Source organism: Micromys minutus, assembly GCF_963924665.1.
Source record: "Micromys minutus genome assembly, chromosome: X".
Taxonomy (NCBI): domain Eukaryota; kingdom Metazoa; phylum Chordata; class Mammalia; order Rodentia; family Muridae; genus Micromys; species Micromys minutus.
The window spans coordinates 32,258,973-32,284,365 of NC_137970.1; the positions used below are offsets into that span (position 1 = coordinate 32,258,973).

Below are 25,393 nucleotides of genomic sequence, written 5' to 3' on the forward strand. Positions count from 1 at the left end.
AAATTACACTTCTCACATTTAATAATTCACCAAAATGGTTTCATTTGCACTGTCCCTAAGTAATCAGAAAGAATGTTTAGAAGAATGCGTACTATTTCTCTCTCTCTCTCTCTCTCTCTCTCTCTCTCTCTCTCTCTCTCTCTCTCTCTCTCTCTCTCTCTCTCTCTCTCTTTCTCTCTGTCTGTGTGTGTGTAGGTAATTTCCATTCTATTGAACTGCTGATTCTTGTAGAGAATGTATTTATTTAAGTTAATCTCCAACTTGTCTCCCGTTTAAATAGGTAATTTAATGATTGGAGGAGGATTAAGTAGCTGATTAAACTTCTTAGAGTTATGTTTAGTGCTAGCTCCTAGGTATTGCAGATGTATTTCTAAGCTTTTTGTATTTTGACATAAAAAAGTGCCTTTTAATTGTTTATTTTTTTCCTTCTTCCCTAAAAGTGCATGGATATTTTTTCCATGACATTTATTCCCATTTTTGTTTAATATCTTTATATTGTCTCTGTATTAAGGTGCAGTTGTTTACCTTAATAAAACATGAATAGCTATTTTAGTAAATTATAAAGTTACTGAAATAATTACTATCAAATCACCTTGAAACTCTAAAAAATAAATTTATAGCTTATATTGCAATCTTTACTACTAGGTTTTGAAATTTTTGTAACCTTTTACATGGAAGAGGGTTGGCAAAAACCCTTTTCTTTTTCTGTAAAGAGCCAAATAGTAAATGTTTGAAGCTTGTGTAGACCATATGGTCTCTTTAACACCTACTCAACTTACTTTTGTAGCTTACAAGTGGCCATAGGCCATATGTGGAAGAGTGAGCTTCTGCCAGGGAGAAAAAACTTTTTCTCTGCTACTCCCTTTTGGTTTGGCATTTGGTGGTGGTGGGGTCTGTGAATTGTACTCACTATAATCCTGTTTATAATATGGATAAGAAAGATAACTTCCAGACAGTGTAGTCCATTAAACTTGTTAGAATTTGGAGCTTTTATACTGTGTTAAGAATGAGAAAGGAATGGGTGAAAGTGTAGGTCAGTTTAATAGCATTTGCCTGCCATGCATATGGTCTTTTGCTGAATCATTACCTCCTAACTGTCTCTCTGTCTCAGTCTCAGTCTCTGTCTCTCTGTCTCTTTGTGTGTGTGTGTGTGTGTGTGTGTGTTTGTATACATATATACACATACACAAAAGAATGAGAGTGAGTTGACAAATGGAATATAACTAAGGAATATATGGGGACCCTAAAAAAAGGTAAGGTTTAATGCAGTTCTGTTGCATCCTGTAATTCTGGCATCAGCTTTCCATCTCTTTCTCCTTGGCAACAAGAAGCTGCCTTTCTTTAAAGGAGGGGGTATTTGTGACAGTTGAATTGTTTTAGAAAGCTCTGCTTTTAGGTAGATAAGGAGAAAGCCTCTTACTGCTTCCCCTGATTCTTAGATGCCTTCAGCTCAAAATAATCCCTTTCCGAATTAGCATAGTCTAACAAAAACCCCGCCTTCACAAAAATCAAGTTCTAGGCAGGTTTGGGTCTGTATAGTTTGATGACCTTTTGATGTAGAGACCTATGTTGAGGGAAAAGTGGAGAACAGAGTTTACTTTGGCTTCTTTAAAACCTAACCATAATATAGGATTTTCTTAACCCTTAGATTATACTATTTTGGCTCTGTCTGGATAAGTGAGGTTTGCCCTAATAGAGATTTAGGTTACTCATGCGAAGAGGTATTGTAGCTGGTCTAGTTACAAAAACTCCATGAATGAATTTAAAATGAACAAAACCATGGATTCAAAAGCTTTATTTTGTGACTACTGTTTTGTTCAGTTTTAAAGGAAATGAATGAGTTTGCCTCTCTCTTTAAAATAATATTGTCCAACATTCAGCAGGAGATATTTTTTTGTGAGTTAATACTAGGGTGATTTGGGTTCTGACTTTTGATTTTGCTGTTACAAATATTTACTAAGAACACTGTGTTTATGTTGGGACACCGAGATAACTTATGTCCCCAGACTATCACAGAGATACCAAGGAATTATTGAGTGGCAGTTTGGCTAAATTCTGATTATTTTTGCCCGAGTGTTTTTTTTCCTTTTTCTAGTTGGAGAAACTACTTACTTCTAAGATAATATGAAGTTCATAGTTTTAGTTCAATGTGCTCATTTGCAGTTTAGAACTTGCATTCCTAGTGCATTATCCATATTAGAAAGTAGGGGACAGTGAGTACCCACTATATAGGGCATTAACCATGCAGGATTAAGGATGGAGGACCTGAAATCAGAACATTCTTGTCTTCCAGTTTACACTGACCCAGGACTGTGGCTAGTAGTTGAAAAGATATCTGATTCATGGCAATGTTTAGTTCTCCTTTACCCTAGCATGATGCTTGTGAACTAAACCCAAAACCAATTCTCAGAATTACAGCTTTTGAAAACTCATAATAAATCAATGCCATTCTTATCAAAGGACAAAATTTGATTTGTTAGATTACTGCATTGTTATTATTTGTGGGATACTGGTAGCCCCAAAGGATATGAAAGCACTTTCCAGGCCAGTTTGCACAGGATAAGATTTCCAGCCAAGATATGTGCTTGAGCCAGTAATCTGTCTGGCATTGTAGAAACTGTCTTTGTTTTGAAGGATAGTGTAATTCTTGTACAGTTTTCAAAACTTCTGGGTGTTTATAGCTAAGAATTTTGATTGATGTTTAATAGTTATTACAGAACTCATTAGAGAAAATGAGGTCTTGGCATGGTTAAGCCCGCCTGAAGCTTTCAGAGCTACTGCAAGCTTAAGGAAGTTGCTCTAGAAATTGTTTGTAAAAGGGCAGCAAGCAGTAGTCCTGTTTTTTATGTTATTTAAATTAATAGAAAAGACAAAAATATGTGCAGAGACTTAACCATGTAGACCAAACACAAAGCTGTTTAATTAAGTGATTAAGGTGATCCCTTTGATGTAAGACATGCAGGACATTTGAGAATGTACGTGACTTTCCTCCATAGCCAAGTCTGTAGGGATTAGAAGAAATGAGCTTTGCTGTCTTGCTTTCTGTGGCTTAGCTTAATACTAAGTACCTTAAGAGTTACATAGTGACCTGACCAATCTTTAAATCAGTTTGGTCACGTGTGTCAAAATTACATGCTAGTGCAGAACTCTCAGCCAGATACAGCAAGGTTATATTTGCTTCTGTTCTTCCCTCTAGAATTATCAAGTTTTAATGTGTCTTGTGGAAAATTCTGGGAAGGCAGGGGGTGGCTTGAGAGTTTTAAATCATGTCATGTTTTACATTTTCCATGTTCATTGGCTTTAATTTGTGATAGCATTGTATCTGCCTTAAAGAAATAATACTCACTTTAGGAACTCTCTGTTGTCTTCGCAGAAAGTACTTGGAAATTTTAAAGTTATAGCCTTAAGAATTTACTGCATGGAGCAAAATCCCAAGCAATTATGACTTTGGTCAATGTATATGGTAGTTATAACAAAGAACAAAATCATCAAGCTTAGTAACTAAGCTGTACATGTAAACACACACACACACACCTGTTGTGTTAGTGAATCTCATGGCTTTGATAAAATAACAAAACCAGTGTAAGGAAAGAAGAGTGGGCAAAGGTGTGGTCTGCATCTCTGGTGTCACTATGTGTATCAGCTTTGACATACTTGCAATGTATGCAAGCATGAGAATGTAAAGTTTTATCATGCTACTCAACAACAGCTGATTTAAAACTTAGGACTTCCTTGTTTCTGGTATTTTCTGTTAATATTTTGGACACTACTTGACTGCATGTAATGAGCACCATAAAAAGTAAAGTCATCTACCACATATGAAAATTATGGTTTTGCCACCAGGAATGAGTTGCCATGTATTCTCACATCACTTCCTCTTCTGGATGGCTCTCTAGTCTCTCATAAAGCTCCATAATGTTTTTCTCCAGTGGTAAAATTTGTTAATGTGGAAGTAGGCCTTCATATAAAGAGTACTGAACTATGTTCTTGATCAAATATTACATCTTTCCTATTTATAAGTTAAAAATAAGATATAAGATTTTAATTCTCTGATATTGTTGATGTCTCTGGTTAGAGTGAATTTCTTAGCTAAATTACTCAAAATATGAATCCATAATTATTAGATATTTGCCACTTGCTCAGCGCTTGACATTGCGTTCCACTTTGGAACACCATGGTGACAGGTTGACTAGGTGGTGAATTTTATTTGATTCTTAACAGCAAGAAAGTTCTCTCTACTAACAAAACCTCCCTTAAGATTGGATCCATCCATTTGACTAATAAACTACTCTTTTAAACATAGCTCTTTCTCAGGGTGAATGTATTAGATTGCTATTAGTCATTCACACTTTATTATAAATTGCTTTGATGACCCAGTAATGGCTAATGGGATAGTGTTTGAAAAGAGTAATAGCTTTTATGGATGAACAGGGAGGAATGAGATGACTCTGGAGCACAGTATATTACTAAAGAGAGGCTGATGTGCGTATGCTAGGAGAACAAGTGGTATGAACACCCAGGGCTGAGAGTTGTTGGAAGGAAGGGGAAAGAGTGAGAATATGGGAGCTATGATAGTGAATGCTAATGGCAACCTTTACAACGTAATACATTCATGCTTTGACCACATTCTTCACATGGCCCTTTATTTCCCCCATCCCATTAGTTCTTTCCCCTATATAGTTTCATTTTTACTGTTATATATGTGAGTACATTGTAGCTGTCTTCAGACACACCAGAATAGGGCATCTGATCCCATCACAGATGGTTGTGAGCCACCATGTGGTTGCTGGGATTTGAAATCAGGATCTCTGGAAGAGCAGTCAATGCTCTTAACCACTGAGCCATCATTCCAGCCCTCATTTCTACTTTTATGTCACATGCATACATACATTTGTGTGTACGTATAAGATATAACACTCAGTTGTAACAGTTCCTTTCCTGGGTAAAGGAAAAAAACCTCTTTTATTTTTTTCTAGGGTGAGTTTTATAGTATGCCTTAACTCTGTTTATAGAGACATACTTGTAGTGACTCTTAAAGAAATCTTCTGGCTTGGAGGCAGGATTAAAAATCCTGCTTTTTTTTTTTCCTGACAAATGTGCAGACTTTGACTTTGCTAGGGAGATGTGCCATGGCTGAGGAAGCTCATAGGTGTGTGGTTCCATTCATAGGCCACACATTTTCTTCTGGTTCCATTTTCTCTCATCACAAGTATAGTTCCTTGAAATCTATGTCCAAAAAGTGACATTGTTTTACAGGAGATTTAAGTTATTTGGTTCAGGGGTATCTTACACTCCTGAAAGGTGCTTTGACATGATAAATCCATGGAAGAAGTCATGATTCCATAACAACTAACATATATGAGCATTTATTCATTATGTTCTATAGATCAAGGGATCCAAAAATCAGTCTTATATATGATACCATTACTGAATTCTTCCAGACAACATCTTGAGGGGGGTACTATTTTCTCAAACTGTACCTAAAAAAAAAAGGGACATGTGTGGGGATTACATTCTACTACTGATAATGGAAAAAAATGGCATGTAATGCTTCATGTTGTGGAGGGGGATAGGGAGGAATCCAAGCATGTTAAATGTAGCTATTTTCAAGTTTAATATTGAATTGGTATTAGTCACACATTTTGTCATGCATTTTTGAAGCCACAGTGACAGCTAATGGATTAGCTGCCATATGCTATCTGCTTTTCATGCTGCCATGTTTGACATGTAGCTTTCTTCATCCTGTTTGATGCCTTGTGCTTGAAAGCTAGTTGTTCTACAATTGGTGTTGCATGAACACTTCAGAGAGTCTTAACTGACAGTGCTTTGTCATCCCTTCCACAGGTATCTGACATCTCTACAGTTTTGGTTGTCACAGCTTATGTGGGATTTGCAAATGACATTTAGTTTGTTCAAGGCAATGGTGCTTTGAGATATCCAAGAACCTATAAGAAAAACTCTCACAAGCATTATTTTGGCCCTGATGTCAATACTGCTGAAGTTGGAAAGGCCTGTTAAAGGCAGGGAGCCTATTCTAGTCAGATATATTCTCTTTTAAAACAGAAATTCAGAAATGGACAAAACATTTTAATTTATATGCCATTGGCCCAAATATTATCCTATAATAAAATCCAGTTGTTAGGGAATCTGTGGCTGAATTTATATGTTTTTGGTTTAACGTATTGTCCTCCTAAGCATCACTGGGTCTATCATAGGAGACTTTGGAAGAGAAATATTTGCCTACAGATACAAAGAAAATGAAGATCATCATTTGCCTATGTCTCTTCCACAGGTAAGGGATGACCAGCTGTCAAATGCAGATTTTCCCCAGATGTATATATTGAATAATGGATAGAAATAACTAGTTATAGAAAACACTTGAGGTTTTTTTATAAGCCTCACATAGCCCAGAAAATATTTCTCACTAACTATTATATGCCATCTGTTAAATATTCATATCATCATTTCCTCAGTTTTTGTATGGTGACTTGCTTCTCCTTCTTGCCATAACCAGTGGAATTATTGATTTAAGACATATCTAACTTATACTTTGCACAAACCAATCAATTATTGGTGGATCATTGTTCTCATTCTGAAAGTGTCAGGAATTGATTTGTCACTATTTGCCTTATTCTGTATGCAAGTAGGTAGACATATTTCTTTCTTTCGTTGGATACATTTTATTTACATTTCAAATATTATCTCCTTTCCTGGTTTTCCCTCCGTAAGCTCCCTATCTCCTCCCTCTGTTTCTATGGGGGTACTCCCCTACCTACCTACCCCCTCTTGCCTCTCCACCCTGACATTCTTCTACACTAGGGCATCGAGTCTTGGAAGGACCAAGGGTGCTTCTTCCAAATTGATGATCAACTAAGCCATCCTCTGCTACATATACCGCTGGAGCCATGTGTCCACCCATATGTATTCTCTGGATAGTGGTTTAGTCCCTGGGAGCTCTGGTTGGTTGGTATTGTTGTTCTCATGAGGTTTCAACCCCTTCAGCTTCAGTTCTTTCTTTAACCCCTCCATTGAGGATCCCATTCTCAGTTCAATAGTTGGCTGTGATCATCCACATCTGCATTTGTCAGGCTCTGGCAGAGCCTCTCAGGAGACAGCTATATCAGGCTCCTGTCAGCAAGCACTTTTTGGCCTCAGCAATAGTGTCTGGGTTTGGTGGGTATATTTGGATGGATCTCCAGGTGGGGAAGTCTCTGGATGGCCTTTGTGCCAGTCTTTGCTTCAAACTGTGGCAGACAGATTTCTAAGTGTACCAAGTAGGAAACTGTTTAATGTGAGTGATTAGAGAGGTTATGTAATCATCTTGGAACTTGGAAGTAAAGACCAAGGCTTCCACTGGTCACTGCTGCCTGTGTCCCAAAGGGTGTTTTCCAGGAGAACATTTGGAAGTTGATGGTTAAACGTTGTATCTACTGTCTGCAGATGCACTTGGGCCTCACTAATGCTGCCACAGTGTGTAAATGACATTTACATCTCTTTTCCCTTCCAAAGCCCTATTGAGTATTTCTTGTTGACAGTTTGGTCGAGAGTCATGCCCAGTGTGTTTCTGAACAACGTAGTTCTAAAGCTTCTCAGGAGGGAGATGTAAAGTGGGATGGATTAGAATGTCGTGGAATTAGCAAATTGTGGAAGAAAGAGCATTTGTGTCAGAATACAGATAACCATATATATTTTGGAAAAATCTACTGAGCTATTAGTCATCTACTATTAGAATCATTCCTTCATTTTATTTGTGAATCCCTGGTAAGGAAATCTGGATTCTTTGTATTTCTTTTCTGATTCTCTTCAAGTTGTGCTGATGCTAAATAAATAAGAATTCAGTGTTATGCATATACAGTAGAGGAGTTAATGTATTCTGTGAAACTCTGTAGTGCAGTTTGGTCCCAGAGCATGAGGTTTAAAAAATAATGCATAATTCACTAATCTACTTTGGAAAGGCCAGTGTTCAGAAGCAACTGTGCATGACTCAGCTTGTCTTGGATATTTTTGGGGGTGTGTGCTGGAGAAAACTATCTACAATTCTTTATTTGCTAAAATGATGCATATGACTTATGGTGAGTCACTAAATTATACCAAGAAATTAGCTACAACTAGGGAAGTAAGCACTTTCAGAAAGAGGTAACGTAAAACAATATTGTTTTGCGGTCCTTGGAAAGCGGTAATATCCTGTTATTATATTAAGGTTTTAGTATAGCTCACAGGCTTTTGAAGGCAGAATTTGCTCTGTATTAGATTTGAGTCCATGGAACAGCAAAACCTATTAGGGCTGTGGCCTGCAGCACTTGTAAAATCCTAAATCTTGAGTTAAAAGCCTCTGATGTTCAATATTTATATCATCTCAAAGAACATATAAGAAATGTACTATCTTACCCTATTCCTTCAGTAAGGTGATTTGGCTGGGACTATAGAAGATATGTCATTAGCCAGAGCAGTGTGGGAAGACACTGGCTTTTATTGAGGCTTTGCTAGAATACAGCTAATGGGGCTGGGGCTGCCTGGTTGTTATATGGCTCATTTGAAGGCAGACCTGGAGATAAGGACTCACATGTAAGTGATTTATTTACCAAATACTTGCAAGTGAAGACAGAAAAGGGATGGAAGAAACTAGACAAAGGCAGGGATGAGCTGAGGGATGGAAGTAATTTCAGAAGACATTTCTGAAAGCGTCTGATCCTGGGAGAACTTTGATAGTGTAAATTATACCTCTGAGCTGGTCTTGAATTGAAGGGAAGATGCTCGGCTTTTATGATCCTGCCACAGTCATTGGCTAAGAATTGCTTGTGTGGAGGGAGAGGTCAGAATGACAGAAGACAGATCAACAGCTCACTAAGAACAAGCTTGGTTATATGTAGCCCTTTAGAGTCTCTGCTCCTGGTAATTAGAAAAGACAAGGCTGTAGAAATGGCTGCAGAAAAAAGACCAGAACAACAGTAATATCCAGATGGAAGGGAAAAGTGTTTGCAGGGTCCAAACCTTAGACACAGATCTACAGACAACTAATGTACAATGAGGAGTGGTCAGCCTTTACACTGTATATATACCATTACCAAAATGGACACAACTGTCCCACCTCTGTCTCTCTTTCTCTCTGTGTAACCATAATAATCAAAAGGAGGCTATCAATGTGAGAGTGTGGGGAGTATGAGAAGATGGGAGCAGTTCAAGGGAAGACATCAGTGAAGGGCTAGAGAGAAGAAATGGAGGTAGGAAAACAATGTAATTCTACTTCAGTTAAAAATAGCTATAAAGAAAATAATCTGGGGAGGAGTATCTACATACAAGTGATAAAAGGCATCCCAGGGAATGTGGGTAGAGATCAGACAATGTACTTGCAACACTGTTGAAGGTTGCTTATTTTATTTTATTTTGTTTTATTTTATTTCATGAAATCCAAAATCTGGGAACATGAAGAGACGGTTTCACACGGAGCTACAAAGTTGCTGTAGAGCAAGGGCTGGAAACTCTTCCAAGGGTCCAGATAAAATATTTGAGACTTTGTGGGCCCCAGAGTTTTTCTTTCAATGACTCAGCTCAGAAGTTGTAGCACAGAGGCAGTTTTAGATGCTAGGTAAATGAGCGAGTGTGGCTGTGTTCCAGCATAATTTTGTTTGTGAAAACAAGTAGAAGAGGAGGGCTGAATTGGTCCTGGAGCCACAGTTTGCCAGTCGCTGCTCTAGACCAGCACTCACACTGATTTTTCTTTTATCTATTCCCTGCATGCTACAAAACAAAGAAGGTAATCATCAGTGCCTCTGTCTATCAAAAGTGGATGACTGTGAGGAGAGGAGATGCATCTCAAATTATTCTGGACCCCCTGCCTCTGATCTTCTGGTGTTCTGGCTGTCACTCACAGAGCTGTATGGAAAATCATCTTGATGCATGACTCAATGACTCATCTCTTTTCACTCCTTTTGGAAATATTTAACCCTCACTTATCTGAACAACAATAACAACAACAACAAAAACAACCAGTTTTTAGTTAGGTTCTGGGGAGTTTTCATGAATAATCCATGTATTTCCTATAAAACAGTCTTTCATATTAATTTATTTAAATTGTGGGATAACTTTTTACATATTCATCAAACACACCAGGATGTTTTGACATGGGTGTACACTGTAGAATGGCTAATTGAAATCGATGGACATATCCATTACCTTATGCATTAATCACTTTTGTGGTGAAAACATTAAAAATCTGTATACTCAGCTGACCATGTAGATCAATGTGGACTTGGAGTTTGTCTATAAACATGAGCTTCTGAGATTTGCAACAGGCCCCAGGTCTTTCCACAGTCTGCTTTACCACATGCTCCTTTAAGTCTTTAAGCAGTACTTGTCTTTCTGCATCTAATTTATTTATGTTTCCAGAATGATCTCTGATTTTCTAACCCTTTTGTGCCTGAGTATTATCCCATTGTGTGTATGTATGTTTGTGTATGCTACACTTTATCTATATTCATCAATCAGCAGGTCATTTCTATTTCTTGGCTGCTGCACATAGTACTGCAATGAACACGGATGTGCAAATGGCTCTTTGATATATAGATTTCATTTTCTTTGTGTACCTATTATCTATGGCTCTAACCAGTAGAGGAATTGTTGGATCTCACAGTAATTTTGGTTTTAGTCTTTTGAGCAGTCATTTTTCCACAGTGGCTGCATCAACAGTATGAAGGTAAATGTTCTTTAAGTTTCGAGATCCCCACCAACTCTTCATTGTAATAGCCAGCTTACCACATGCCAGATAGTATTTTCTTGTGTTTTTTTTAATTTGCATTTCCCCAGTGATTAGTGATGTTAAAATATTCCCCTTTATACACCGGCTGTGCATGTATGAATGAGAAACAGTTTTTCAAGCTATTTACAAAACGTGGTGTTTGCTATTGAGTTATTTAGATTTTTAAAATGTATTTCAGACATTCATGTTTATCAGCTATGCTTATAGTCTGCTATTGCTCATTTCCATTTCCAGATTCTTCTTGCCCTTTGCTCAGTATTTTTGAAATGGTAACTATTCTCTCAGATGTGCTTTTTCCCCCATGAAAAAACAGTTTCTCTTTCAGATTTTAATAACAGTGCTATCCGTGTCCATTAAAATCTCTAGCTTTATAAAAGTTATTTGCTGCATTCACTCCATTTGTGGCACATTGAGGACAGGTAGTAAATCTTTTTGTTTGTCCTTTACAGAGCCTTGCATATAGAAAACATTCATTCAATGGACTTTTCAGATGAAGACTGAAGCCCTATATCCAATGATTATTTATGATTTAAGTGAAGAAACGCTGACATCATATTTCTCATCTTTTTTTATAGGCAAGAGCTGTTTTGGCAAAAGTTGGCTATCCAGAGTTTATAATGAATGATACTTATGTTAATGAAGACCTCAAGGCAGTAAGTGCTAAATTTACTGTATTTTTTTTGGCAGGTTTTACTGGCCTTATGCCTATTAACTAACCCAAGTCCAAGCAATTAAACCTGGTGGTGCCAGAAAGTACCAACTTTTGATTAATTCCTTGGCTATATAAGAGCTTGAGTATGCCAGGCCTATCTGAAGATTTAGTGCAGATTCCAAATACAGGAAGTGTCAGAAAGCTGAGTGGACATCGTAAAGCAAATGGAAATAATTCACCAAATTGAGTATTTGACAATTAGTGGACATGTTCTAATGGTGAATGCATCATGTTTGTTGTTAATTTTTTTTATTTTCTTCATTCATATCAAATGGATAGACATAAATATGCCTGCTGAGAGTTAACTTCATTAAACTTTATGACTGTTTTGGCAAATTAAGTGCATGTATATATGACTCTATATAATTTATTATGCATTGGACTGTATATTGGCCATAACTTAGTGATGAAGAATGGTAATAATTCTTTTTTATTCCAGTGTTCTGTGATACATCTTTTTATTACAGTCCTTTATAATCACAACTACTGCTATTTCCTTTCCCATAAATAGTTCTGAAGACATCTGTTTCCTTCTTCACAGAAAAGCCAGGCCTGCTTTCACTGAACTTTAAAAAATATGTATCTTATGTATATAGGTGTTTTGTATGCATGTATGTCAGTCCATTGTATATTTATTTGCCTCACACCACAGAGGCCAGAAGAGGGTATTGTGTCCCCTAGAACTGGAGTTACGGACGGTTACCAGCTGAACAATGTGGGTGCTGGGAATCAAGTCCGGGTTGTCAGGAAGATCAGACAATGCTCTTAACCACCAATCCATCTCTCTATTCTCAGAATTGTACTTTCTTTAACAACTAGTCTCGAAATACATTTAACAACTATGACTTATAGGACTAGCTCTTTGCTAAAGTTGTGGTTTGACATGTAGCCTATCTGTAAACAGTCCTAGTTTTGTGGGTGACTATTAGAATTTTATAAGACTTTTTACACATGAGATAAAGCCTAAATTTAATACTTTATACATTTCAGTCATGAAAGTGTTAATTTTTCTGATTAAATTGAGCACTATGTCTATTCACATTTTTTTCCTATGTGTTCAGGAGTGATTTCCTGCTTCCAAACAGGATTGATATTAAAACTTCACCCTCACATAGAAATAGCATTTACCATATCTCAGGATTAGTCTGGAAGATTGTCACCTTATATTTTGCTTGTACCATTAGATGTCAATAGTTAAAACACCATTAAAGGAACAAATATTTCTTACCATTTATTGTATATTAAAAACAGGAGTTTGTATAGAAATTATTAAATTAAATCTTTGTACTATATAAGTATTTGTAGAACTTGTGAAATATCTCAGTGGACTGAAGGTTATAGAATACACTAAAATAGTGTGATGCAATTTTTTTTGATGTTCACGTTCCTAAATTATTTTCTAGGTAGGTAAAATGTTGTACCTCCATGGGGTAGGAGAGAACTTTCTCCATTTGGCTTCAATTATGACCTTTCTAAAATTTATGATGTAGCTCTGGAAGAAATCAGTTATATTTTCTAGCACTTTAATTATCAGACAGCATATCTTACACACTGTTTTGATGATTCTGAACATTTTATCATTATGATAATTAAATGTTGAAACTTAGCATACTGACTACATGATATTGTTATCCATGTCTTTACTGTCCCCGTGAAGTCAGGGAATTGAAATTCTTGTAGAAAAGAATGGGAAGAGTCAAATAATCTTTTTAGTTCCACACAGAGTGTCAGATCAGGGCTAGATTCTGGGACCAGGAAGTACTGGCTGCAACCAGAGAAGGAGAAATATTAGGGATATTTGATCAGAAAGCTGTACTGAAAGAAGAGTAAATTTTGAAGACTTGGAGGGGTTGATGGGAAGGAAAACAACAGAAGGGAGGGAATATTGTCTAGAAGTTAACAGCATGTTTTCTGGAGTAGTGGGCTTAGGTTTTAGATCTGTCTTTTTCACTTCCTATTTATTTGATTTATGTTCCCTTTTGGTATTTTTGTGTATGCAATTTTAAAATAATATATTTTATTATTTAAAACAATTTCAAATTTACATATATTTTGATCATATGGATCCCCTCTTCCAAATCATTCCAGATCCTTCCCCCAACTTTAGGTTCTTTAAAAACAGCCAGAATCCTAATCCAATACTCCACAAAGCAAGTAAACAAAACAAAATATCACCCAAAAAGAAAGAAAGAAACGTTATCAGACCGTGATCAAATAAAAGCACACAAAAAATGTAGAGTTCATTATATGGTGGTCACTACTCCTGAGCATGAGTCCTGTCCTCGACTAGTTGATAGACACAGGGTCGCTCCATTGGAAAAATTTGATTTTCCCTTTCCCAGTGGGATATATATGATAGTTCTGTTGTTAAGCTACACTCTAGTATGCAGTCTTTTTGTCTATCTATCTATCTATCTATCTATCTATCTATCTATCTATCTATCTATCTATCTATCTATCTATCATCTGTCTATCTATCATCTATCTATCTATCCTCTGTCTGTCTGTCTATCTATCTATCTATCTATCTATCTATCTATCATCTATCTATCTATCTATCTATCTATCTATCAATCTATCTATCTATCATCTGTCTATCTATCATCTATCTAGCTATCCTCTGTCTGTCTATCTATCTATCAATCATCTGTCTATCTATTTATATCTTTATTCATCCATTTAAAATATAATCAAACAAAAATTATCACTTTGGAGTTGAATATGCCAAACAGAAGAAAATAAGCCCAAGAGAAGGAACAAAAATTAGAGACCCACTCATTCACACATTCAGGAATCCCATAAAAACATTAAACTAGAAGCCATAATGTAAGTACATATGACCTGGTGCTGACCCATGCAGACCCTGTGCATGCAGCTTAAGTCTTTAAATTCACATGGTCTTTGTTCATGTTGATTTAGAGGGCCTTGTTCTCTTACTGTCCTCCATTCACTGTCTCTCCTACATTTTTTTCTGCCTTCTCTTTCATGAAGTACTGTAAGCTCTGAGGGGAGAAATGTGTGAAAAAGAGTTTGCATGAATTTAAAAGCACCTACTTGATCCAATGTGTGGCACATAGTAGGTTTCCTATAAAAAATAACCAAATGTGCTCTGACAGATGGCTTAGTGTTCAAGAATACTTGTTGCTCTTTCAGAGGATTGGGTTCCATGAGCCAGATGCCTACAAAAACCTGTATCTCTAGCTCCAGGGAATTTGACAACCTCTTCTGTCTTTCTCTGACATGAGCACACGCATATATACATATATGTATGCCAAACACACATACATGTAACATTTTAAAAAGGTAGTCCTGTGGGTCAAAATGAGAACTATTGTGACTGAGAATAGCATCTCTAGGATACAAAGTACTCTAGAAGGAGATCCAGGAGACTTACCTGGATGATTATGTGTCATTGGTAAATATTCCAAGTAAGGATATGTGGGAAGGTAGTGGTTATGAGCATGAACCTGGAAATCGGAAGGCTTAGAGTGAAATTCTCAGGCTTTCACTTACTTCCTGTGGGACCTGACACAGATTATGCATTTTTTTGTGCCTCAATTTCATCATCTGCAAAATGAATGATAATAGTCTCTCCTGTACAGAATTTTCATAAGGATCAAATTAAATGTTCACAGCCTGTACGGGCACATAAACACAAACATGAGCATTAGCTATGACATCTTCAATTCACAGTCATGATAGTGGTAGATTATTGTTTTGTTCATTTGTTTTTGGTCTGAAAAAGTCAAAGTCATCATGAATTAATGCATGCAGTATCCAGGTTCCTCAAATTGATTTAAAAGGCTATACAGATGGAACTGGTCCAAACCTTAATCCAATCGGGCAGCATTCAGAGTTTGCTTGCAATCCTTAGTTGATCAGGTTTTGTTGGCAGCCTGCTGCTGTCCAAATTGAGAGTCCCAGATTTAAGGCTTCACCGAACACAGTATCTTTTGTTAAAAGAAATCAGATATCAAACAGTATACACTTCTCCAGGGTCTCAATTGAAACCACTAGCTACCAAGATTTTTAAGCACCTTTGTGAAGAAACAGTTTGCATCTGACTCATTGCCCAAACAGATTGAAATTATACTCAAGTATATCTTCCAGTTTAAAAAGTCAATGGAGAACAAAATTAAAATACACCTGTGTTCAGAAACTGATAGAGAAAAATGAATAAGCCCAACCGAAAAAGAGTTTAAGGGATGATGCAATTGTAAATCATGCCACTGAGGTTAATAGAAAAATGACTGAAATATCCTGCATACATAATAGGACTGTGTTTTCAGTTTTAATAAACATGTAGATAAGGATTATTAGAGAGCCTGTGTGAAATTCATGCTAGTACAAACTCTGAGCAGGAGGAGTGGTTAGAAATGAAAAGCAGCTTGCTCAATCTGACCCAGGTGAAGATATGCTTCATCAGGCACAAATATAAAAGGAAAGAGGAGAGAAATTAGGAGATAGATCAGAGGGAAGTCAGAGAGAAGGGTGCAAATTGTAGTTGAGCTCATATGAAAATAGAAATAAATGAAAAGAGTTGAGAGGCAAATGTGAAAAAGAATCAGAGAATAACACTCCCCCTCTGAGAATGACAAGGCAAATTGAGATACTGTGCCATTCATTTCTGAACAACAGTTTTTTTCTGCAGTCTTTGTTAAGAGCAAGAAGAAATGAACTACCCTTTATTTGAAATGATATCATTATGGAGAAGAAGGGAAGTGTCAATCAGTGTTCAAATTAGTCTTGTAAAGTATATATTCTATTTCATTGATGCTTAACAGAAGTAGACTGAAAAGTGAGTTTTACCAATTTTGAAAAGGGCAGCAAACTTACCCTGGGTATTTCAATCAGAGGAAATAGGTTGGAAAGTGGGGGAAAAGAAGAGTTGAGGTAAACTAGACATTAGTAACTCAAGGTCTTTCTCTGCTCTAGCCGAAGTCTGTCTCTGTCTCTGTTTGTCTCTCTCTCTCTCTCTCTTTGTGTGTGTGTGTGTGTGTGTGTGTGTGTGTGTGTGTGTGTGAATAACAGTATCATTTGAACACTGCAAGAGTGTGATGATTTTTGGGTAGAATACTTCATTAAAATATTATGATAATTATTCATCCTTTGGTTAAAAAAATAGAATGCTTTTCTTAGCTATCTCAAGTAACTCATAGTTACCATGGCATTGGAGACCTAAGAATAGGCACAGAACATGGAATGCCTTGGTACCCTCAATCTTTTAACCAGGTCTCTTTATCTATTACACAGTAGCTTTCATCTGGAGTGTTTTACTGGCAGGAGCAGATAAAGTGCTAATCTCCCACCCTAGATTAGAGGTAGGACATGTGTTGAAGACTTTATGGTGTTTTGGCTAAAACTCTCAGACACCACTACATGGATACTTAAGGGGAATTTATATGTTATATTATGTATATGGATGGTTAAACATTTTGAAACACACCCATGTATGTATACATATATGTTTATACCCATGTGTGTGTGTGTGTGAGAGAGAGAGATAAAGAGAAATAGAAAGACAGATACTTCTTATCCAGTTCAAATAAACACATCTACCTTTTTTTGTGATCCATTATTGAAACAAAGGAAAATATAAATTCCAAATATAGACTCAATTAATCATTCAAAAATTTGGGTACCTAACAAAATCATACAGATACTTGACATATCTCTGAGCATCCTTAGGTATGTTTGAGTTAAACGGGAGGTCTCTGCTTCTGTTGGCATAGGCAGTGTTTTATAAACATAGCCCTATTTTCTAACTAACAAGCAAGCAAACAAACAAAACATCAACAAAAACCCCTGAACACATTCCCTTGTTTTCCTTGTATTGTGGGTCCTTCACCTAAGTTGAGTAGTGGAAGAGAGAGAAATGATAACTTTATTCTTCTACTTAATTGGTAAGAATTGGTACTTTGTATCTAGGGTAGCATATTCAACAAGGGTGATCTAGGACCCAATTTAACAATCTGGATAATGGTTCCAACACAATGACATGAGAACCCCAACTAGTTCCACATAGGTCACTCAGTTGAAAGGTCAAAATGGAATTGATGGAAAGTAATTATCAACTTGACCTTGATTTTCTTTAGTAGCTGAAAGGACAAGAGGCCTTTGACCTAATCTATCCCTTGTAGAGCTTTAAAAATTTTAGAGTGTTTGTGAGCATTCACTCTTGTTTCTGTCTGTACAACATAGAAAACTTTCTCAAAGGTTGCTGGACTTCAAAATTTTTCTCACCAATATGCTGTGTGAGAAAATTTAAATTATCTAAGTAGCAGAGGGTAGAAAATTTTGGAGGCAAAGGAAAGGAACAAAAGGTACCCCCAATACTGGTACTTCAATATAATCCTCCTGTTAAGTCCATTGTTACTTTCTGTTTCGCTATAGCTGTCATTTGTGTTAACACATAATTTATGCTTTTCCTTTGCAGTTAGCATTTTATGCTGTCACAAATGTCTCCCATAGACATTTGCTAATATTCTTTTAACAGCTCTACCATCTCTCACCAAGAAAGATGCCCACTCCCTGCTTCCATATAAGCACCAATTGATTCTTACCTTCTCTTTGTTGTTTTCTCTCTTTGTTGAATCACTCAGTTTTTCTATTTGAACCAAAGAGAAAACCACTAAATTCAGAGCCAAATAGTTTAGAATGGGTAGCTTATCTGGTTCCACACTCTAGTTTCTGCCTATCAGATGATAACAACAACAACACCAACAACTCAAGATGTGTTCTTGTGAATGGTGTAACACCATTAATTGTAGTAGCTCAATTAAGCCAGTTTAAGAAATTATAAATATTCTCACTTTAGTAATTAAAAGAAAAAAATTATTTGGAAGATAGATGAACTAAGCTTTTAAGTCCCAATCCTCCCATCCCATCCTCCCAAGTGCTGTGATTACAGGTGCATGCCACTATATGCCCAGGACGTTTGGGAATGGTTCTCTCTCCAAAGCCTCTGAACCACCTTATATGTCACCTTTTGTTTTATAATTGTGACAGAAATGTAGTGAAGTTAGCAAACTCAGTAAAAACTTACTCCAGATTCTGGAGAGATGGCTCAGATGTTAAGAGCTCTGGTTGCTTCACCAAAGGACCTGTGTTCAATTCCCAACATACACATGACAGCTCAGAACTGTCTGTAACTCAAATTCCAGATGATCTGATGCCGTCTGTGCATACCAGGAAGAACATCAATGTAAAGAAAAATAGCCAAATCATTTAAAAACATTAAATAATTGACATTACTTATATGACAAAATTGATACTGTATCTGAAAGGATAATCTGAACTCAAGGACATATCTGAATTTTTTATTAGTTATAATCATATTCTGAAGGTCCTGGACATGTCCTTTAGCTCTATGACCCAGAGATATCTTAGGATTGCTAATTAAAATGACTTCCTAAAACATGCTTTCTGCTCTTATTTAAGGCTAAGGTAAATTCTTTATCTTAAAATAGAACCAATACTAATATTTCTTTATATTACAAAATATTTCTAATATTATCATATATAAAATAGGTTAAGGGTTTATACTCAACAGATATTATCAAACTAATTTTATATATTCAATTAAATATATGCATTATTATTATTATTATTATTATTATTATTATTATTATTATTAGGAGATAGGGGTGGTATTATGTTGCTTTGTTTGGCCTCAAAATTCTAGGCTCAAGTAATCCTTCTGCTTTAGCATCTTAGGTACCTGGATAATAGGTATATTTTAATGCCTGGCATACACATAAGTGTTCAATAAATAAAATATGTACATTCTAAGTTCTATATATAATGACTTCTGATTTAAACTCCTTTCCTCATTTTTATCTTTTTCAAAATATAAACACTATCTTAAATTTAATTTTATTGGCATAACCTTTTGATTCATAAATGAGTACACAAATATTATGTAGTCAATATGTAATATCGTTTCCCATGTTATACACTTGATATTAGACAAAAGACTGAGAATTATTTTAATATGTAGTTCAATACAATATGTTTCAATCATAATACAATATATTCTATTCTCACAACTCCTCCTACAACTTTATAACCTCCTAATGCTTTTTCATGAAAACGTAAAATTTCTCATACATATGCTTAGATTATTAATCTTGTTTTTGAGAACATTTCATGTTCGTGCACATAGAACATTAATGTAAACTTCTGTACTGCTCTCTATTATGCCATCATGCTCTACTTTATTTGTCAGCCCTTGTCTTTGTAGTCTAAGTAGTTTTAAAAAAGGACAATTTAGAGTCACTGCATTAAATATTTTGGTCAAGCAAAATGGCACTGTTGCCAGAAATCCATATTTTCATTTCCTTCATTCTCAGTATGTATTCAGCTGTTTTATCCCTAGCTTAATATTTTTTGCTTTGCTCTCTGGGAATATTAACATGACTCATTGTGATAGTTTCTCTATGCTTGGCCCAGGGAGTGACACTATTAGGAGGTGTGGCCTTGTTGGAGTAAGGATATCACTATGGGTGTGGGCTTTAAGACCCTCATCCTAGCTGCCTGGAAGCCAGTCTTCTTCTAGCAGTCTTCAAAAGAATAAGAACTCTCAGCTCCTCTTGAACCATGCCTGCCTGGATACTTCCATGCTCCCTCTTTGATGATAATGGGCTGAACTTCTCAACCTCTAAAACAGCCCTAATTAAATGTTGTCCTTTATAAGAGTTGCCTTGGTCTTGGTGTCTGCTCACAGAAGCAAACCCTAAGACAATTATAAACAAAAAAATTATTCTGAGACACAATATCTGCTCTATGTTTGGGATCAGATAAATATGAGCTAGGCATTGGCCAACAACCAGGTTACCTATTAAGGCTCTAACATTCATATTGAATATATACATTTGTACTTGTAATGCAATGTCTGTGGGTTTCAAACATACTCACTGGCTGTATCTAATTTTTATTTTTTTACTTAAAAAAAAGACTACAGTATTGCCTCAGCAGTTGAGAGTATTTGCTGTTCTTGAAGTGATCCTGGGTTTGGTGCTTAGCACCTACCCAAGTGGCTAATATTCACCTGAAACTCCAGTTCCAAGAGATCTGATGCCTTCTGTTGTTTCTGTAGGACATGCATGCATATGGTAGATACATATATCTACATACTGAGGTACACATACATATACATACAAAGTAATAAAAACTATGGTTTAAACTTATCAAAAATGTTAGTAAAAATTTTTGTTTTGAGTTTTAGATTCAGTTAAGTTTTTGTAATTGAGTAGCTTAGCATGGTTTCTTTTTCAGTGTTTTAAAGACTGGGAGTTGTATGAATGGCAGTGGTGGGACATGCCTTTAATATCAGCATCCAGGAGGGAGAGGCAGGAAAATCTCTGAGTTTGAGGCCATCCTGGTCTACACAATGAGTTTTAGGACAGCCAGACTGACCGACCGACCGACCGACCGACCGACCGACCAACCAACCAAAATGAACTAAATAAAAAAGGATGGTACATAATCAGAATTCTGTCTAATTAAAAATGAGATTCTCAGAGTATACCCCCTCCTATATACATATGTGAAACATTTATTGGACTTAGTGTGTTTTAAAAAAAGAATAAATGAAGTTGGAAGGAAGATGGAAAATATGTCAAAGTGGTTGGGGAAACTGAAGGGAGGGAGTAGGAGATGGCTATGACCAGGGTACGTTATATACCTATATGAAAATTTCAATAAAAAAGTAAAAATCCACATTTGCATAGTGTTATTTTTCTAAAATCCAGCCTCCATGTAGCTTTCTTAGCACTGCACAGTGGGTGTTCATTAGAAGGGCAAGGTATAAGTAAAAGGATCTAGAGAGCAAAATGTTAAGGGTTTGGGAAGAGAAATATGAAATAGATTCTCTTATGTGTGGGAAGGAAAATATAACAGGACAAGTGGCAGATAACATGGAGTAGAAAAAGGACCAGTAGGAATAGGCGAGGAATAAATGTAGATGGATAATAGGGTGAGAAAATATGATCAAAGTACCTTATGTACATGTAGTATGCCAGTGAACCCTACTCTTTTGTGAAATTAGTATAGCCAAATAAAAACAGTGAACACTTTAAAAAAGAAATTTACTCTTGGTTGTTCTCTTACTCACATAGATTTTTATTATTAATGGCAGTTACATATGTATTGCACTTTTTGATTTGTCAATATGTCAATAAGAGATCTGTGAAGCAAAGCTTTCAAGATCACTATAAACTATTGCTTTTACCATAATACAAACATCAATATAATACGTGTATGAAGCTAGTTTTGGATGGAATGCAGCAGAATTGAAACTATTTGTTACTCTTGTTCCAGAAAAAAAAAACAACTAAATAACCTATAATCTTAGTAAATAACTTAGTATATAATTGCTGTGTGTCCTCATTTCTCCTTAGTCCCATGCAGTCTATAATATGTGACTTGCCTCTGTAATTTTGCTTTTTGGTAATCAGATCTTTTCTTGGTGTTAATAGATAATACTTGTTAATAATTAAATTATTTAGGTGACTCCATTGCACTTAGGGTGGAAAATAGGTTTGTGAATTAATTCCATTTTCCTCTGTATAAACAAATGCCAATTACAGTAAATTGGATTTTAACATTTGACTAAATCGTCATCTATAAGCTAAATGAGGTTTTAGATAAATGCTCTGAATGTTATTAGAAGAATCTTATGTGACAAATAAATTTAGAAAGGATCAAGAACTCATGAGCCAAGAAATTTCAGATCTAAGATACGTTTGGCAAAGTTTAAAGTGGATTTTTTAATTATAAAGTAAATGGAACACATAGTAAATAACTGTAGCTTTTCTTGTTTTCTCTCTTGTGATCCAGAAATGACCATATTGATTTTTGAGCTTTTATTTTAAAAGAAAATCACTGAGATTAAATTTCATGGCTTTGTGAATCTTGAGTTATGGCTGAGTGATGTTGAGAGGACCATAGCTTCTCTTCTGGTTGCCCCATGGTGGGCTGAAGTCTATTTTTAAGACCATCTCTTATCTGCATTTAGAAAAATAATGATGTGGTTTGTTTTGTACAGATCAAGTTTTCAGAATCGGACTACTTTGGCAATGTACTGCAAACCCGCAAGTATTTAGCTCAGTCTGATTTCTTCTGGCTAAGAAAAGCTGTTCCCAAAACAGAGTGAGTATTTTTAAAGAATGAAATGGATAAATACATTGGTGGGAAGTGGAATTTCTTTAGATTAAACTCTGTAATTCTACTCAACCCAGGGTAGCCAGCTTGCCAGTTATTTTGTTTTAGCAAAATTTGTGCCATGGATTGACAGCTCTCTTATCTGATATTATGTGGAAAAATCTTCCATCTATTACAGACCTCCATATCTTAACATCAACATATCAGAAGAATGCACATTAGGATGCAAGTGTTGAAACTATTTCTAGCTGTAGTTATATATATATATATAAAATATTTCTATATAAATTTCTCTACATTTTCACACTCAGGTAGAAATATTTGGTAATATTTAAGAATGAATACTTTAGCACTAAGTATAAGTAGGTATGTATAAGAAATTGTAAAATTAATAAGCAACTAAAACAATGATTCTAAACCTGTGTGTCACAACCCTTTGAGGAGTGTCAAATGACATTTTCAAAGGAAATATATATCAATTACCCTGCATATTAGATATTTGCATTGTGATTGATAACAGTAGAAAACTACAGTTATGAAGTAGCAATGAAATAATTTTAAGGTCTAGGGTTACCACGTCATGAGGAACTCTATGAAGGGTTGTAACATTAGCAAGGTTGACAACCTCTGAGGTATAAGACACTGAGGTAGTCCCTGTCAAAGAACTGAAAGCTGTATCATTATGAACCAGTAGCAGTTATGGTTTATTTATCTTTTTCCTATTTGCTGCAGTAAATTTTCCTACAAATAGGAAAATATTCTTAAAAACTTATAAGCCCATGCCCATTTAGCTACTGCATTTTCCTTAGGAAAGAGAACCTTGGTGTTGATCTTAGTAGTGTTGTTGAGGATTAGGATAGCAGCTAATAATATTGCTTATTTACAATATGTGATGCCTGTTTTTTCTTTTTAAAATTTTTATTGGATACTCTCTGTATTTACATTTCAAATATTATCCCCTTCCCTCCCACTCTCATCCCCCTTCCTCCTCCCCTTGCTTCCATGAAGATGCTCCATCTCCCAACCACCCTCTTCCACCTTATCCCCATGGCATTCAACTATACTGGGACAGGACCCTTAACTGAACCAAAGAGTTGTTCTCCTATTGATGCCAGATAATGTTATCTTCTGCTATATATGCGACTGGATCCATGGGTCTCTCCATGTGTGTTCATTGGTTGGTGCTTTAGTCCCTAGGAGCTCTGGAGGGTTTGTTTGTTTGGTAATGTTGTTCTTCCCACTGGGTTGTAAAACGTTTCAGCTCCTTCAGTCTTTTCTCTAGATAATTCCTTGGGGTCCCTATGTTTATTATGATGGTTATCTGGAAGAATTATCATTTGTATCAGTATGGCTCTAGCAGAGCCTCAGAGGAGGCATCCATATCAGTCTCCTGCCAGTAAGCACTTCTTGGTATCAGTAATAGTGTGTGGGTTTAGTGGCTGCATATGGGGTGAATCCCCAGGTGAGGCAGTCTCTGAATGATCTTTTCTCCAATTTCTGCTCCTCTATTTATCCCTGTATTACCTCCTGTGAGTGTTTTGTTCTTCCTTCTAAGAGGAACTGAGGTATCCACATTCTGGCCTTCCTTCTTTTTGAGTTTCATAAGGTCTATGGATTGTTTCTTGGGTATTCCAAGCTTTTTGGGCTAGTATCTGCTTATCAGTGAGTGAATACCATGTGTGTTCTTTTGTGACTGGGTTATCTCACTCAGGATGATAGCTTGTAGTTCTATCCATTTGCCTAGGAGTTTCAAGAATTTATTGTGTTTAATAGCCGAGTACTATTAACTTGTGTAAATGTACCTCAATTTCAGTATCCATTCCTCTGCTGAAGGACATCTGGGTTCTTTCCAGCTTCTGGCTATTATAAATAAGGCTGCTATGAACATGGTGGTGCATGTGTTCTTGTTATATGTTGGAGTGTCTTTTCAGTATATTCCCAGGAGTGGTATAGCTGTGTCCTTAGGTAGTACTATGTCTAATTTTCTGAAGAACCAACAGACTGATTTCAAGAGTGGTTGTACCACCTTACAACCCCACCAACAGTGTAGGAGTGTTCCTCTTTCTCTGAATCCTAGCCAGCATCTGTAGTCACCCGAGTTTTTGTTCTTAACCATTCTAACTGGTGGGAGGTGGAATCTCAGGGTTGTTTTGATTTTCATTTCCCTGATGACTAGGGATGTTGAGCAATTTTTAGGTGTTTCTCAGCCATTCAATATTTCTCAGTTGAGAATTTTTTTGTTTATCTCTGTATGTTATTTTTTAATAGGATTATTTGATTCTCTAGAGTCTAACTTCTTGAGTTCTTTGTATATATTGGATATTAGACCTCTATCAGATGTGGGATTTTTTTTTGACAATGTCCTTAGCTTTACAGAAACTTTGCAGTTTCATGAGGTTCCATTTATCGATTCTTGATCTTAGAGCATAGGCCATTGGTGTTCTGTTCAGGAAAATTTCCCCTGTGCCTATGTGTTCTAAGGTTTTCCCCACTTTCTTTTCTAATAGTTTCAATGAACCTGGTTTTACATGGAGATATTTGATCTTTGACTTGAGCCTTGTATAAGGAGATAGGAAATGATTGATTTACATTCTTCTGCATGCTGACTGCCAGTTGAACCAACACCATTTGTTGAAGAGGTTGTCCTTTTTCCATTGAATGTTTTCAGCTCCTTTGTCAAAAATCAAATGACCATAGGTGTGTGGGTTCATTTCTGGGTCTTCAATTCTGTTTCCTTGGTCTGTCTGCCTATCTCTGTACCA

General features: G+C 36.2%; 1 protein-coding gene across 1 annotated transcript in view; it reads left to right on the forward strand.

Annotated features, from left to right (window-relative positions):
- Window positions 1-25,393, forward strand: part of PHEX (phosphate regulating endopeptidase X-linked) — a gene marked incomplete at both ends in the record, with an annotated part of 233,764 nt that overhangs the window by 130,294 nt on the left and 78,077 nt on the right. The window contains 2 exons of the mRNA XM_080909936.1: window positions 11,332-11,409; window positions 22,516-22,619. Of these exons, the coding sequence (XP_080766062.1) occupies window positions 11,332-11,409; window positions 22,516-22,619 (182 nt within the window). The remainder of the gene's footprint in view (window positions 1-11,331; window positions 11,410-22,515; window positions 22,620-25,393) is intronic.